Genomic DNA, 15,931 nt, shown 5'->3' with positions numbered 1-15,931 from the left:
CATCTTCACATTGGCATTTGCCCAAAAACTTCTAAGTAAACGGATAAACTCCACTTAATATACATATTCATATTAGCCTTTTTGCTTATTGTAATATGGCTGTTCTCATATGGAAGATTGAAGTGTAAAAAAAACGTAATTGTGATATGCAGTCATTTCAGGTTATATTTTATTACACGACTTTGATTGAATCTTCTTAGTTTTTGTATATCGCTCGGATGGACACGCCTTCTATCTGCGATAAAGGTAGCCATGAGCGTAAATAAAGGTTGCATTATATGTACCCAAGAAAATTAAATATAAATTAAACCTTGGTGGGATTGTTTTGGGACTGGACTTTCAGTGTTTTTCCCCATTTGGAAAGTGCTGTTTTCTGATACTTAATATAGAGGAAATAAATTGCTGCACTTAAGTGGACATACAATAATAGTGGCTTCCATCTTGGCAGTTAATGTTACAGTATTAGACTTGCTAGCAGCAAAATTATCTGCCAGCTTGGCTGTTTATGTTACAGCATTTGACTTGCTGTAAGCAAAATTAACTGCCATATTGGTTGTTTATGTTACAGCATTTGACTTGCTGTCAGCAAAATCAACTGCCATTTTGGCTGTTTATGTTACAGCATTTGACTTTCTAGCAGAAAATTGACTGCCATCTTTGCTGTTTATGTTACAGCACTTGACTTGCTAGCAGCTAAATTGACTGCCATCTTTGCTGTTTATGTTACAGAATTAGACTTGCTGTCAGCAAAATAAACTGCCATATTGGTTGTTTATGTTACAGCATTTGACTTTCTAGCAGCAAAATGGACAGCCATCTTTGCTGTTTATGTTACAGCACTTGACTTGCTAGCAGCAACATTGATAGCCATCTTTGCTGTTTATGTTACATCATTAGACTTGATGTCAGCAACATTGACTGCAAACTTGGCTGTTTATGTTACAGCATTTGACTGGCTGTTTTGATTTTGACTTCATTATACCCCCATTACCATTGGTAATGGGGGCTATATAGGAGTCACTTTGTCTGTATTTCGGTCTGTCCCGAAATCTTGTCTGGGCAATTACTATGTTGTTTATTGTGAGATTTTAAAATCATTTGGCACATTTGTTCACCATCATTGGACGGTGTGTTGCGCGAAAGAATTACATCAATATCTCAAAGGTCAAGGTCACACTTTGAGTTCAAAGGTAAAAAATGGCCATAAATGAGCTTGTCCGGGTCATTACTTTGTCATTCATAGTGAGATTTTAAAATCATTCGGCACATTTGTTCACCATAATTGGACGGTGTGTCACCCAAAAGAATTTCGTCGATATCTCCAAGGTCAAGGTCACACTTTTAGTGCAAAGGTCAAAAATGGCCATACATGAGCTTGTCCAGGCCATAACTATGTCGTTCATTGTGAGATTTTAAAATCATTTGGCACTTTTGTTCACCATTATTGGACGGTGTGTTGCGCGAAAGAATTATGTTGATATCTCCAAGGTCAAGGTCACACTTTGAGTTCAAAGGTCAAAAATAGCAAAACATGAGCTTGTCCGGGCCATAACTATGTCGTTCATTGTGGGATTTTAAAATCATTTGGCACATTTGTTCAACATCACTGGACAGTATGGTGTGCGAAAGAATTACGTCGATATCTCCAAGGTCAAGGTCACACTTTGAGTTCAAAATTCAAAAGTTGCCATAAATGAGCTTGTCCGGGCCATAACTATATTGTTCATTTTGAGATTTTCAAATCATTTGGCACATTTGTTCATCATCATTGGACGGTGTATCGCGCGGAAGAATTACATTGATATCTCCAAGGTCAAGGTCACACTGAGTTCAAAGGTAAAAAATGGCCATAAATGAGCTTGTCCGGGCCATATCTTTTTTGTGACATTTTAAAATCATTTGTTCACCATCATTGGACGGTGTGTCACACAAAAGAATTATGTCGATATCTCCAAGGTCAAGGTCACACTTTGGGTTCAAAGGTCAAAAATGGCCATTAATGATAATGGCATAATAATTCTTTAAAAAAATCGCCATAAATTAGATTCTCTTGTTTTGTGAAGACAGCATGCAATATAGTCTGTGTCAATGCGGCACGTGGGGTTATACGTCACAATTAGATAAGTCTGTAAGCCATGAGAGTTGTTTGCAAGCTAAACAAATGAGCCTGACTGGGGGAAACAGGGCTTAATGCTTGTGTGTAAAGTGTCGTCTTTTATTAGCCTGTGAAGTCAGCTCAGGCTAATCAGGACATTTCCATCTTGATTGGATTTTTAATTTAATTAATATAGACACTTCCTTTAACCAAAAGACAGCATGAAAGCAGAAAGTGCTGAGCTTAATCAGCCTGTGCAGTCAGCTAAGGCTTATGAGGGACAAAACATGCCATCTTAATTGGACTTTCGTGAAAAAGACACATCCTTTAAAGGAGAAACACCATCAAAGTGGAAAAGTGTTGTCTTTGATCTGGGACGACACTTTACGCACTAGCATTAAGCCCTGTTTTCCAAGAGCACGGCTCAAATGACTTTCTGTTCTTTTTCAGGAGAGAGATACATACGGTGCCCTTGTAGAGCAGCTTGGAGGTCGAGTGATAGACGCCCAGCAGTTTGACATCGCCTGCACACACCTTGTTATTGGTATGTTCTAGTTTGGAGGCCAAGTGATAGACTCACAGCAGTTTGACATCACCTGCACACACCTTGTTATTGGTATGTTCTAGTTAGGAGGTTGGGTGATAGACTCACAGCAGTCTGACATCGCCTGCACACACCTTGTTATTGGTATGTTCTAGTTAGGAGGTCAATTTTCTCAAACTTTTCTGAAATAACAAAAGAATGTGGTAGGAAAAAAACGCCACACCATTAACATCAAATTTAAATCAGCAATATGATGTCTGTTTGCACTTCAGTATGTCAATACTAGAATTTCAATGTGCAAGACACTTTTTATACCCCCACTAATAGAAGTTTAGGGGGGTATATAGGAGTGAGCTTGTCTGTCGGTCGGTTGGTTCGTGTCCGCTCTCTAATTCAAGTAGTTTTCATCCGATCTTCACCAAATTTGGTCAGAAGTTGTATCTAGATGATGTCTAGACCAAGTTTGAACATGGGCCTTGCCGGATCAAAAAATAGGTCACAGGGCCTATTAGTGCGTTTTTAACATTCAGCATGTTGTCCGCTCTCTAATTCAATCTAATTCAATCATTCAGAGCTTCACCAAACTTGGTTAGAAGTTGTATCTAGATGATGTCTAGGTCAAGTTAGAATATGGGTCATGCCGGGTCAAAAACTAGGTCACTGGGTCACTTAGTACGTTTTACACATTCAGCATGGTGTCGGCTCTCAAATTTAAGTAGTTTTCATCCGTTTTTCACCACACTTGGTCAGAAAGTGTATCTAGTTATCTCTATTCCTGAGTTACTTACCGGTCTTAATTTTAACAAGTATATAGTAGTAACTAGCATTATTTATTAAATTACTATACAGTGCGCATTATAAGTGAAAAGGCACATGTTTAAAGGGTTAATAAACAACATTAATAAATGAAATAATTTCTTTCAGATAAGATAACGCGAAATGAGAAGTTCTTAGCATGTCTGGCCTCTGGGAAATGGATCCTTCACAAATCATACTTCAATGCATGCAGAGAGGAGGGGCAGTTTGTGAAGGTAAATATATGAGCGTCGTTCTAGGAAAACTGGGCTTAATGCATGTGCATTAAGTGTTGTCCCAGATTAGCCTGTGCAGACAGTAGATGCTTTTAGGGGTGACACTTTCCACTTTTATGGAATTTTCATTTAAACTAGGTCTTTTCGAAACGGAAACCCAATTAAAGTGGGAAGTGTCGTTCCTGATAAGCCTGTGCAGACTACACAGGCTAATCTGGGATGACATTTTACCAATGTGCTTTAAGCCCAGTTTTCCCAGAACTAGGCTCATCTGACAGTCTTAACGGCCAACAACAAACACAAAATTGTCTCAGAGACGGAGGAGTTAGTTGGCAAGGATTGAGTGTGGGATCTAACCTGTGGCTGTCGAGTTGTGGTGTCACTGGGCTACCATTAGACCATAGACCATCTCATATCCGAAATGATTATGTTTCAAGGCTTTCTTAATTGTTTTCCTGAATATTTGTAGGAGTGGGGATGTACTGGAACCCAAAGTATGAGCAATATTTAATCAAACCAGACTTCCCGAAACTCCGTACGGACATGTCCGACACAAACAATAAAGGGCCGATCGAAATTCTTAAATCGTCGGCCCAAAATGTCTGACACAAATATTTTCGGGTTTTCCCAAGAGATTAAAAGTATTTATAGAACATCAGCAAAATACGGCAGAATAGGCACTTTGCGGATTTTGTGAAAGACAAGATTTTGTGAAATTCAAATGTATTTGTTAGTCAGTTAACCTGCTGTTGATTGGTTCAAAGTTGTATTGTCAAAAATCGGAAATAATCTGTCCATGCTCGGTGACAAATGTTCTAGAAATACATTTGGTTCCCTGCTTATTGTCGACGAGTAAATAAATGCATGCTTCAAGCAAGGATCAGTACATTTGACCATCATTTGATCTACTTTTAGTTTAAACAAAAGTGAAAATTAAACAAAGCAACAGCTTGCAATTATCAACGATATCGAGGAACACGCACAGAGTTTAACGGGGATTTATAACCAGGTGATTTTGTTTTCATTTTTCTTCTTTTGAATTTAGTAAATTTGAAGTAAATAAGTAAGTATACATAATGTAGAAGTTTTTGAATGTCGCAACGCCTGAAAATCCAAAACGGGTTGCAGATGCAAATGCCCGTGAGCTAGTGGAAATAATACGAGGATAAGCGCCCCCTCGTAAATTCGTTGAGTCTTGGAAGACAGGCAGACCATGAATTGAAACAAATTACTTTCTTACTCAAAACAATGCGATTACTTTAAGAATAAACGGATGATATCATTTCTTTCCAGAGCAATTACCCCCAAGGAGCCCGAGCCTGGACACTCACAGACAGTGAAGATGTCATTAAGCTTTAAAATAGATACGATACAGATAGTGATTTTCTTAGTGACTTTAATAATGAGGAAGTGGATGTTAACAAACTTTGTTACTTTACTTTGTTACTCAAAGTTATATGATAAAAAATGAAAATTCTCAGTTTTGTTTGAATTTCACGTGTGTTCTTTGGTCTGACAGAATAACCTAAGGTCTGACAAAAAATTCTGACCAGTCAGACCAAATGTTTGACTGAAGGCTGTTGAGTTTCGGGAAGTCTGTCAAACTAGTGTGAATAAAGAATATACCTGTAATGGAGCCCTAAGTCTGAGTAAAGAATGTAATGGAACCCTTTACCAGTACTGGAATCCGAATTTTGAGCAAAGAATATAATGGAGCCCTAAGTCTGAGTAAAGAATGTAATGGAGCCCAATACCGGTAATGGAATACAAATTCTGAGCAAAGAATGTAATGGAACCCAAAGTCTTAGCAAGCAATATAATGGAAACCAAAGTCTGAGCAGAAAATTAATGAAATCCCATGTTGGAGCAAAGAATGAAACCCAAAGTCTGAGCAGAGAGTGAATTCTTATTATAATATATCCCAAATATTTTTTATTCAGGTTCATTTATGTACCTGTTTTTCGGGAAGATTTCGAAAAGTGGACAAGTAATGGAACATAAGAACTGTGTGTGTGTGTGTGGGGGGGGGGCACTAGCCATCAAATATGGGAACAAAATGGCCTTTGGAAACCAAATTTTGAAATAAATTTAAATGGTATTACCGATTGGGGTATCAAATAGCCAGTTGTAAATGTCATTTGTGGGGGAAAACTCAATGAATATGAAGACATTTTCTGAGAGGTTGTAGCCTTTACTTGACTAGAGCTATAGTAAAATAGAAAGCCCTGATTCTGTTTCATGTATGGTTTATGTGTTCACAAAGATAGAAATGAGTGGGTGCCCCTTTGCCTGGGGTGAGTTGATTTTGGCACAGGCAATTCAATTTTGAAAATGTGTAGTCAGGTAGAGAAACTAGCTTTTTGAAGCTTGAAAACAATTCTTTGCAATTAATGGGGATTTAATATAATAGGCAACTGTGGATTAAAATTTTAATCAGAAAAAAAGTAAAATAAAATGCCATTCATTTTTTTTAGCTAAGGAATTAATTCATTATAGGCTCATAATAGGACAAAATGCACCCACAGTGTGTGATTTCAGCAGTGTTGTTGTTTAATAATGTGTTGTTTTTTATGTCCCCCACTATAGTAGTGGGGGACATATTGTTTTTGCCCTGTCTGTTGGTTGGTTGGTCTGTCTGTCTGTTTGCGCCAACTTTAACATTTTGCAATAACTTTTGCTATATTGAAGATAGCAACTTCATATTTGGCATGCATGTGTATCTCATGAAGCTGCACATTTTGAGTAGTGAAAGGTCAAGGTCATCCTTCAAGGTCAGAGGTCAAATATATGTGGCCAAAATCGCTCATTTTATGAATACTTTTGCGATATTGAAGATAGCAACTTGCTATTTGGTATGCATGTGTATCTCATGGAGCTGCACATTTTGAGTGGTGAAAGGTCAATGTCAAGGTCATCCTTCAAGGTCAGAGGTCAAATATATGTAGCCCAAATCGCTTATTTTATGAATACTTTTGCGATATTGAAGATAGCAACTTGATATTTGGCATGCATGTGTATCTCATGGAGCTGCACATTTTGAGTGGTGAAAGGTCAAGGTCATTCTTCAAGGTCAGAGGTCAAATATATGTGGCCTAAATCGCTTATTTTATGAATACTTTTGCGTAATTGAAGATAGCAACTTGATATTTGGCATGCATGTGTATCTCATGGAGCTGCACATTTTTAGTGGTGAAAGGTCAAGGTCATCCTTCAAGGTCAAATATATGGGTCAAAATTGCGCATGTAATGTCACTTCTGCAATATTGAAGCTAGCAATTTTATATTTGAAATGCGTGTGTATCTCAAGGAGCTGCACATTTCGAGTGGTGAAGGGTCAAGGTCATCCTACAAGGTCAAACATCATATAGGGGGACATTGTGTTTTACAAACACATCTTGTTTTTTTAAAAGATTAGATACACATGACACGTACTTGGTTCTGGGCTTGTTACACTTTGGCGGGACAACCAAAGTACTGAAGATTGTTGCCAGTGTGGGCAAGCAATTGCAGCACTTCTAACTAACAGAAGAGAGCCATAGTATAAGCCTCGAGCTTCCTTCTCAATTCTGTCCAATTGTATTTTACAGCCTTTATGTTAAGCAATAATGCAATTCTACCTGCCTAATATATTGTTCGAAAATAATATGTTTGTTTGTATTGTATTGCTTATATGTACTTTCAATGAACCAAATAAATAGTGTTTAAACCAAGCAATTGTAAAAGTTTTTTTCTCTCCCTGTTTCAGGAGGATTTCTTCGAGTGGGGTGGGGAAGGTACCCTGGCTCTTGTGAAGAACATGGACAACAGCGTTCGTCTGCTCGCGGCAGCCGCCAGGGAGTGGAGAATCAAGTTGTCCCAGCAACGACAGGTAATCCCTAAATTTACATGTCCACGAAAAATATCTTTTTTTAAAAAAACAACATAAAATTTCATGACAACGAATGTTAATGAGTTTACAGTTTGTTATTGCTTAATCAGGTCTCATCGACCCAGTTTGGAGCATTCTCAACGTGGCGTGTGATTCTGATCTGTGAGAAGGGAAAAGTCAGCAACTTCATCCGCCTACTAACGGCTGGAGGGGCCACTGTGCTGAACATGAGGTACCGTATGAGCCTTACTGTGAGAAAACTTGGCTTAATGAATGTGCTGAAAATGTCGTCCCAGACAAGCCTGATCAGTCTGCACAGGCTAATCAGGGACCATTCTTTCCGCTTTAATTGTTTTGTTTTTTTAAACAAAGGAAGTCTCTTCATAGCAGAAAGTTGAGGCTGAAATTATTGGCAATTTTTAGCCTGTTTGGACTGCGCAGGCTAATCTAGCAGGGTTCCCAGCCAACCTGGAAATCAGGGAAAACCTGGAAAAAGTGTTTTCCTTTTTCCAGTCAGGGAAAAGTCAGGGAATTTGGGAAAAATTCCTGAAATGAGGGAAAAATCAGGGAAGTTTGTTCGTTCAAACTTTCCCGACTTGGGTCCAAAAGTCCATACAATTATAACAGCAAATCGATTCCTCTGCATGGCTGTGGTGGCTTTGTAGTATACATTTAGCTTAGTGTACTATTAGTAAATACCTACTTCTTTGTCTAGGATGGCTGTGTTGGGAGATGGGAGGCAATTGCAATAACATTACATAAATATAAGACATGTTAGTGTCTGCAACTGCTATTTATTGAGGGTGTCTAAAACAAGAAATAGGTCGAAATTATTATCCTGGAATTTTTATTATACCCCCATTACTGGTAATGAGGGCTATATAGGAGTCACTTTGTCGGTCTGTCTGTTGGTCTGTCTGTCCCGACAATGGTATCCGATCTTCACCAAACTTGGTCAGAAGATGTATCTAGATGATGTCTAGGTCAAGCTTTAAAATGGGTCATGCCGTGTCAAAAACTAGGTCACGGGGTCACTTAGTGCATTTTAAACAGAAAGTTTGTCCGGACCATTACAATGTCATTTATCGTTAGATTTTAAAATGACTTGGTACATTTGTTCACCATCATGGGATGGTGTGTCGCGTGAAAGAAGTACGTCACACTTTGAGTTCAAAGGTAAAATGCTTGTCCGGGCCATAAATTTGTCCTTTATTTTGAGATTTTAAAACCATTTGGCACATTTGTTCACCATTATTGGACAGTGTGTCGCGCAAACAAATTAGGTTGATATCTCCAAGGTCAAGGTCACACTTTGAGTTCAAAGGTCAAAAATGGCCATAAATTAGCTTGTCCGGGCCATAACTATGTTGTTCATTGTGAGATTTTAAAATCATTTTGCACATTTGTTCACCATCATTGGACGTTGTGTTGTGCGAAAGAATTACGTCAATATCTCAAAGGTCAATGTCACACTTTGAGTTCAAAGGTCAAAAATGGCCATACATGAGCTTGTCCGGGCCATCACTATGTCGTTCATTGTGAGATTTTAAAATCATTTGGCACATTTGTTCACCATCATTGGACGGTGTGTCGCAAGAAAGAATTACTTCGATATCACCAAGTTAAAGGTCACACTATGAGTTCAAAGGTAATAAATGAGCTTGTCCGAGTCGTAACTATGTTTTTCATTGTGAGATTTTAAAATCATATGGCACATTTGTTCACCATCATTGGACGGTGTGTCGCACGATAGAATTACCTTGATATCTCAAAGGTCAAAGTCACACTTTGAGTTCAAAAGTCAAAAATGGCCATACATGAGCTTGTCCGGGCCATAACTATATAGTTCATTGTGAGATTTTTAAATCATTTGGCACATTTGTTCACCATCATTGGACGGTGTGTCGCGCGAAAGAATTACGGCGATATCTCCAAGGTCAAGGTCACACTAAGTTCAAAGGTAAAAAATGACCATAAATGAGCTTGTCCGGGCCATAACTATGTGGTTCATTATGAGATTTTAAAATCATTCGTTCACCATCATTGGACGGTGTGTCACATGAAAAAATTATGTCGATATCTCAAAGGTCAAGGTCACACTTTGAGTTCAAATTCAAAAAAGGCCATAAAAAATCTTGTCTGGGCCATAACTATGTCATCCATTGTGAGATTTTAAAATGTCTCTGTACGTTTATTTTGTTCACAGTCATTGGATGGCGTGTCATGCGAAAGAATTCAAGAGTTTGAAGGTCAAAATGGCCATAAATGATAATGGCATAATAATTCTTAAAAATCACCATAAAATAGCTGCTCTTGTTTTGTGAAGACAGAATGCTAAATAGTCTGTGTCAATGCAGCATGTGGGGTATACATCACGTCTGTGACAAAGCTCTAGTTTTTTATCAGGAAAATGTCAGGGAATTTTGTTCATACAAAAAGCTGGGAACCCTGTTTAGGACAACATTTAAATCACATGCATTAAGCCCAGATTTCCCAAAACCAGGCTGATATTTGATTTACTCTGATCTGGTCAAAAGAGGAGATTTAGAAAAAAAATAGCAGTATATAAATTTGATCTGGTAAAAAAAGGGACATAAACAATCAGTGGAACATTTGAAATGAACACCTTGAAAAAAGATTTTTTCGCTCAACACACCGTCTTATGATGGTGAACAAATGTTCCAAATGATTTTAAAATCTCACAATGAACGACAAAGTTATGGCCCAGACAAGCTTGTCATGGGTATATTGTTTTTGGCCTGTCTGTTTGTCACTGTGTCAGTCATTCATTCATTGTGTGTGTCTCAAAACTTTAACTTTGGTCATAACTTTTGCAATATTGATGATAGCAACTTGATATTTGGCATGCATGTGTATCTCATGGAGCTGCACATTTTTAGTGGTGAAAGGTCAAGGTCAATTTTATCCTTCAAGGTCAAAGGTCAAAAAATAAAATAAAAGCGGCGCATTAGGGGGCATTGTGTTTCTGACAAACATATCTCTTGTTTGTGTATGTTTTTTTTCTATTTGGTCCATAAAGAAAAGTTTGGCATTTGGATGTGTATATGGGTCTTTTTGGAATTATGACGTGCATTACTGTGAAACCAATATTATTTGTCGGACACTAATTTCCATGAGTGCGAAAGCAAATGTCCAATTAATGTTTAAGTCCAATGTCTAGTATCAGACATTACCAAAAAATCCATGAAAATTTTATGAATCCACACAACTTCATGTTAAAGAAAAAATGAATCTACCATAATTAATCCATTTTGCTTCGATTTAAAATAACATCCCAAATTATTATTCACCAAATGCTACCTCATATACTTTAATTTGTATTATTAAATTAAACAGTAGACACGTTTTTAGCCACTTTTTAACTGTTTATATCCAATGGTTTATAGATCATTTATTGGTTGATGAGGCCATGTGCTTTTGTTTACCACTTCAAATACGAACCAATGATTTCTCACCTCAGTAATTTATTGACAGATAGTTACAGGTAAATTGTAACTTATGTGCAGCTTAAACGGACTTTGTCACAGTTTTGCAAAATGACAATTTAAAAAACAAATGTCATAGAATCAAAGCAGAAAGTATGCATGATATTAAAACAAGCAAAATTACACACCTGACTAATAAAATTGTTAAAAATATATGTTCCTTTATTGGTATTCATCAATCGAAATAAAAATTATTATTATAAAGCGATTGCAAAATGTAATGTAGCAAAAAAGTGTATTACCTAGCTCTGTTTTAAAGTTCACAAAAAATGTCTTCAGCTTGTTTGTTGAAGTGGTAGCGTGTTCTCTTTTGCTTCCAGAATTCCCTCATTCGATCTCTAGAGTAGACTTATTGTATGTGTGTTCCTTGTTATTATTACTGTTAGAATTATTCCTTATTATGGTATTTCTGTTAGTAGAACAATAAAAAAAAAAAAAAAAAAAAAAATCTGTGAAAAAGTATTGTTAAGTAAAGATTCCTTTTAATAGCATTATGTACACCAGCCCTGGTTGCTTGTTACAGGCCACCGTTCCCTGCGCGAGTGGACGCCACCCATGTCCTGATGGAGCCACACAAGATCCCTGTCCCACAGGTATGCAGTAATGGAGCCTAGCTCTCATAAAAGTGGCTTAATGCATGTGCGTCAAGTGTCCCAGATTAGCCTGTGCCAGTCCGCAACGAGGGACAACATTTTCCGCCATTACAGGATTTTTGCTGAGAATAGACTGGTTTTAGATGTAAAATTCCAGAATACTGGAAATAGTCGTCCCATGTTAACCTGTGTGGACTGCACTGGCTAATTTGGGATGACATGTTATGCAAATGCATTAAGCCTATTGTCCCACAGCAAACCTAAAATGTTTTTGGAAGTCATCTCCGTTAAATAATGAATTCAATATTTTATGAATCACTAAACTTTATCGTAGGTAGGTCTCTATGGGGCAATGTGAACGGCCCAAGAGCTGTAACTCTATCTCTATCTTTTTATACCACAGTAGCTTTGTCGGCCCACATAAATTGCACTGAGTTTTTGGAGCCAATTACATCCACATTTCTCAGGGGATATAAGGTAGTGTTATAAACTCAGGCACTATTTTATTTTAAATATTTGTATCTAAGATCACTTGTAATTTAAAAAAAGCCTATCTACCAAAACCAAGTAATACCCTCTTGTCTTCCTCCAATTTAGAAATATGCAATGTAGACTCAATATTCCATTGTGTCTGCAGGAAGACCTGGAGAAGCTCTTGTCCAGCGGGTGTCTGTGTCTGAAACCAGAATACATCAGCGGATACCTGTGCAATCCGGAAAGTGACGTGGCGGCATTCTCACCGCCCGAGATTCAGGCCCTGCTGGCTGCGTAAGTGTTTCTTAATCTATAAGTTATGGAATTGTTCTTATTCTTCTATGTTGAAGCTTAGTAGAGGGGCTAGGTGTTTGCTTAGAAATGATAATAAGTATACACTTGTGTATAATAGAAATGCAATAATGCTGGAGCAGCTGGAGTTTCACTTATTTATATTGACCTTTCAAGTCCAGGGCTTTTTTTCTTGATATCGGGAATGGGCCTGGTCTTCAATTTTGCGAAAAATATCAACAAAACTGAGAAGGGGGAAAACTATTCCCAAAGTAAGCTTGACATTTTGGAAAAATTCCATCATTTTAAAGAAAAACTCTTTGAGGCCTTTCTCTTGGGGGAAGGGGCCTTTATAAAGCCTTTGCTAAAGAAGGAAGTTGACTAGATCATTTGACCCTTATTAATAGGAACTTTTACATTTAACCCTGTATACTTGCACCCTGTATATACATGTATAACCCCATTGACTGTTCCTGTTTTGTGTTTTAAATAAACTCAAATTCATTAAAATGTTTCAATTTATGACCTAACATTAAGGGTTTGACTGCATGACTTAATTTTTTTTTCAATTTTCAGGATGTCAGACAATGACTCTGGGAGCAAGAAACGGAAGTGCTCAACTGGTGACGAGTCACAAAAACGAACTAAACGTAGATGATCTAAACATGGTGTTTCAGCAAAAACTTGTTAATTATAAATAGCGTCAACATGGTGTTTCAATGCCAGTAACTCTTAAATAGTGTAAATGATTGAAACTACTAAGTGCTGTGCAATGTACAATTTACATATTTTTATGGAATTTGCCTTTTTCTCCCATTGCATATATTTATAAATTCAAAAACGTATTTTGTTGATATATAAAAGTTAAAATAAAAATGAACATACATTACATCAGGCTTATTGAAATTTACCAGCAAGTTTTTTGCTCAGCAAATTATGTAGGGCTCTTGAATTTAACAAGCAGAACTAGTGAAGCAAATGTTTTTGATACCCTACTGATGTCTTGTCTTAGGGGTCAAGTTATCAAGTACCATCGGTATAAGATACTACACTTTGATCCTGGTGGACTCAGGGGGAACCAAAAAAGTTCCCACATGATAGTGCTGCTTGTGAACTAAAAGTGACTCGCTTTGTCTTGTGAAACTGGTTGATCCCTTTGTTGCCCTGGGAACCCTATTATGGCTAATGGATTCCTGGGACGCTGTAGTTGACCCAGCTTGGTAGTCCTGGGACTCGTTCTAGGTAGCCTTGAACCTCAGTATACCTACTTTCAGATACAAGTTAGCCATGCTAGATGCACGAGTACCTGTTGACTCCCCATGCTGGTCCTGGTATACCTCATAGTTGTGGTTGACCCCCTCAATATAGTTCACTCCCTGGTCCTAAATTAATCCCCTAGCCCTAGTTGACCCCTAAATGCTGGTTGAAACCCTAGACCTGGTTAACTCCCTAGTTCAACATGAAACTCAGCCATGGTTGACCCTTCTTGCTGTGGTTGACCCCCAAATTTGGTTGATCCCTATGCCTTGGTTGAACCCCAAATCCTGGTTAACTCCATTTTCTGAGACAAAATTCTAGCCTTGGTTAAACCACTAACCCTCAGAGCACCAGATAAGGGCCGTACAGCCGTAAATACAGCTTTTTCATGAAGGTTTACGCATTTATTTTTATAAACTGGACGTACAATTACCACTTTAATATCCCTTTTATTCATTTACGGAAAAAATCTGGCTGTACCGTTATGTCCGCGGGAGCGCGGCGTAATTTGTTGGTCTCTAACCTAACCGGTAATTTAAATTACCAAAAAGTTGTAGACTGGGTTCCGGTATTATTGTCTGTTCTGTGGCGTGATTTCCGGTAACTCGTAAGCCCGTCAAAAACAATATGTCTGCGCGCAAGGGAAGGCCGGCTAAACTGAAAGCGGTTAAAAAAAAACACTTTGTTGTCATATAATGGCTACAAAAGGTCGTCTAACCATCCTGACATTCAATCTGTGAACCCAGTTGAAGTGTTTGCTTAAGCTTTTAACATAGTCTATGCCAACTTTGACAGTTGACTGCTAAAGCAATGATTCTTTTGAGATGAGACAGTGACATTGGTGTTCAATTACTAAGCTTACAAGTTGGCTTGTGTTTTCTTGTCAAAAAGAAGAGCAAAAATAAGAAATAGTGATTATTCATGAGTTTTAATGTGTAGTTGTATTTGCATCAAAATTCAGAATGGAAACCCTAATAAAGTAACTGTTTAAGAAGCTAAATATATATATTATAATTGCTGCAACTGTTTCTGTAAAGTCAGTTATGCACCCATCAATATCCAAGAACACGGGTAGTACAGTCCTACTTGTATTTTTGGATATGGTAGTACAGGTACTACTTGATTTTCAGTGTTACTCCTTTTCTTTCTGTCAGTGGCAGTACCGTTACTAATTTCACAAATCCTTATCTGGAGCTCTGAACCCTTACAAACCCTGGGTTTGGTCAACACCATAATCATTGTTGACCCATTTGTTGACACTAGCTCTGATTAACCTTTTGGTTGATTCCCTCATCCTAGATGATCCACTTGCCTGGTTCACCAATAACCCTGGTTGATATTTCTTTCCATAGTTGACACCCTATCATAATTCTGGTTTACACAACAAACTACCCCAGGTTCACCTCATAACCCTGGTGAATCTTTTTCTTTGTTGACGCTCTATCATTTTTCTGGTTGACACAACCCATAACCCCAGGTTCATCCAGAAACCCTGTTTAATCTTTCGTTTCCATGGTTGATGCAATACCCTAACTCTGGTTAACACAGAAAAACATGAGTGACCGCAAAATTTTGATTGATGTTGTTACATGTTGCCTTTATTTGATTGCTCTTACTAATTATACCCCCCCCCCCCCACTAAACGAAGTTTAGGGGGGTATATAGGAGTGAGCTTGTCTGTCGGTCGGCCTGTGTCCGCTCTCTAATTCAAATAGTTTTCATCCGATCTTCACCAAACTTGGTCAGAAGTTGTATCTACATGATGTCTAGGCCAAGCTCGAACATGGGTCATGGCAGGTCAAAAACTAGGTCACGGGGATCACTTAGTGCATTTTAAACATTGAGCATGGTGTCCGCTCTCTAATTATGCCCCCTTTCGAAAAAGAGGGTTATATTGTTTTGCACATGTCGGTAGGTAGGTCGGTCGATCCGTCCGTCCACCAGATGGTTTCCGGATGATAACTCAAGGACGCTTAGACCTAGGATCATGAAAATTTATAGGTACATTGCTCATTACTGGCAGATGACCCCTATTGAATTTCAGGTCACTAGGTCAAAGGTCAAGGTCACAGTGACTCGAAATAGTAAAATGGTTTCCGGATGATAACTCAATAATGCTTAGGCCTAGGATCATGAAACTTCGTAGGTACATTGATCACGACTCGCAGATGACCCCTTTTGATTTTCAGGTCACTAGGTCAAAGGTCAAGGTCACAGTGACTCAAAATAGTAAAATGGATTCCGGATGATAACCCAAGAATGCTTACGCCTA

General features: G+C 38.1%; 1 protein-coding gene across 1 annotated transcript in view; it reads left to right on the top strand.

The window, feature by feature from the left end:
• Positions 1–13,133, top strand: part of LOC127859749 (DNA topoisomerase 2-binding protein 1-like) — a 107,577-nt gene extending 94,444 nt beyond the window's left edge. The window contains exons 24-30 of the mRNA XM_052397257.1: positions 2,546–2,639; positions 3,564–3,670; positions 7,416–7,538; positions 7,649–7,770; positions 11,568–11,637; positions 12,275–12,405; positions 12,979–13,133. Of these exons, the coding sequence (XP_052253217.1) occupies positions 2,546–2,639; positions 3,564–3,670; positions 7,416–7,538; positions 7,649–7,770; positions 11,568–11,637; positions 12,275–12,405; positions 12,979–13,060 (729 nt within the window). The 3' untranslated portion in view covers positions 13,061–13,133. The remainder of the gene's footprint in view (positions 1–2,545; positions 2,640–3,563; positions 3,671–7,415; positions 7,539–7,648; positions 7,771–11,567; positions 11,638–12,274; positions 12,406–12,978) is intronic.
• Positions 13,134–15,931: the final 2,798 nt, after the last annotated feature.

The sequence above is a fragment of the Dreissena polymorpha genome, chromosome 15, assembly GCF_020536995.1.
Source record: "Dreissena polymorpha isolate Duluth1 chromosome 15, UMN_Dpol_1.0, whole genome shotgun sequence".
Taxonomy (NCBI): domain Eukaryota; kingdom Metazoa; phylum Mollusca; class Bivalvia; order Myida; family Dreissenidae; genus Dreissena; species Dreissena polymorpha.
The sequence above is the reverse complement of the archived record's forward strand: the minus strand, read 5'-3'. Positions and strand labels throughout refer to the sequence as shown.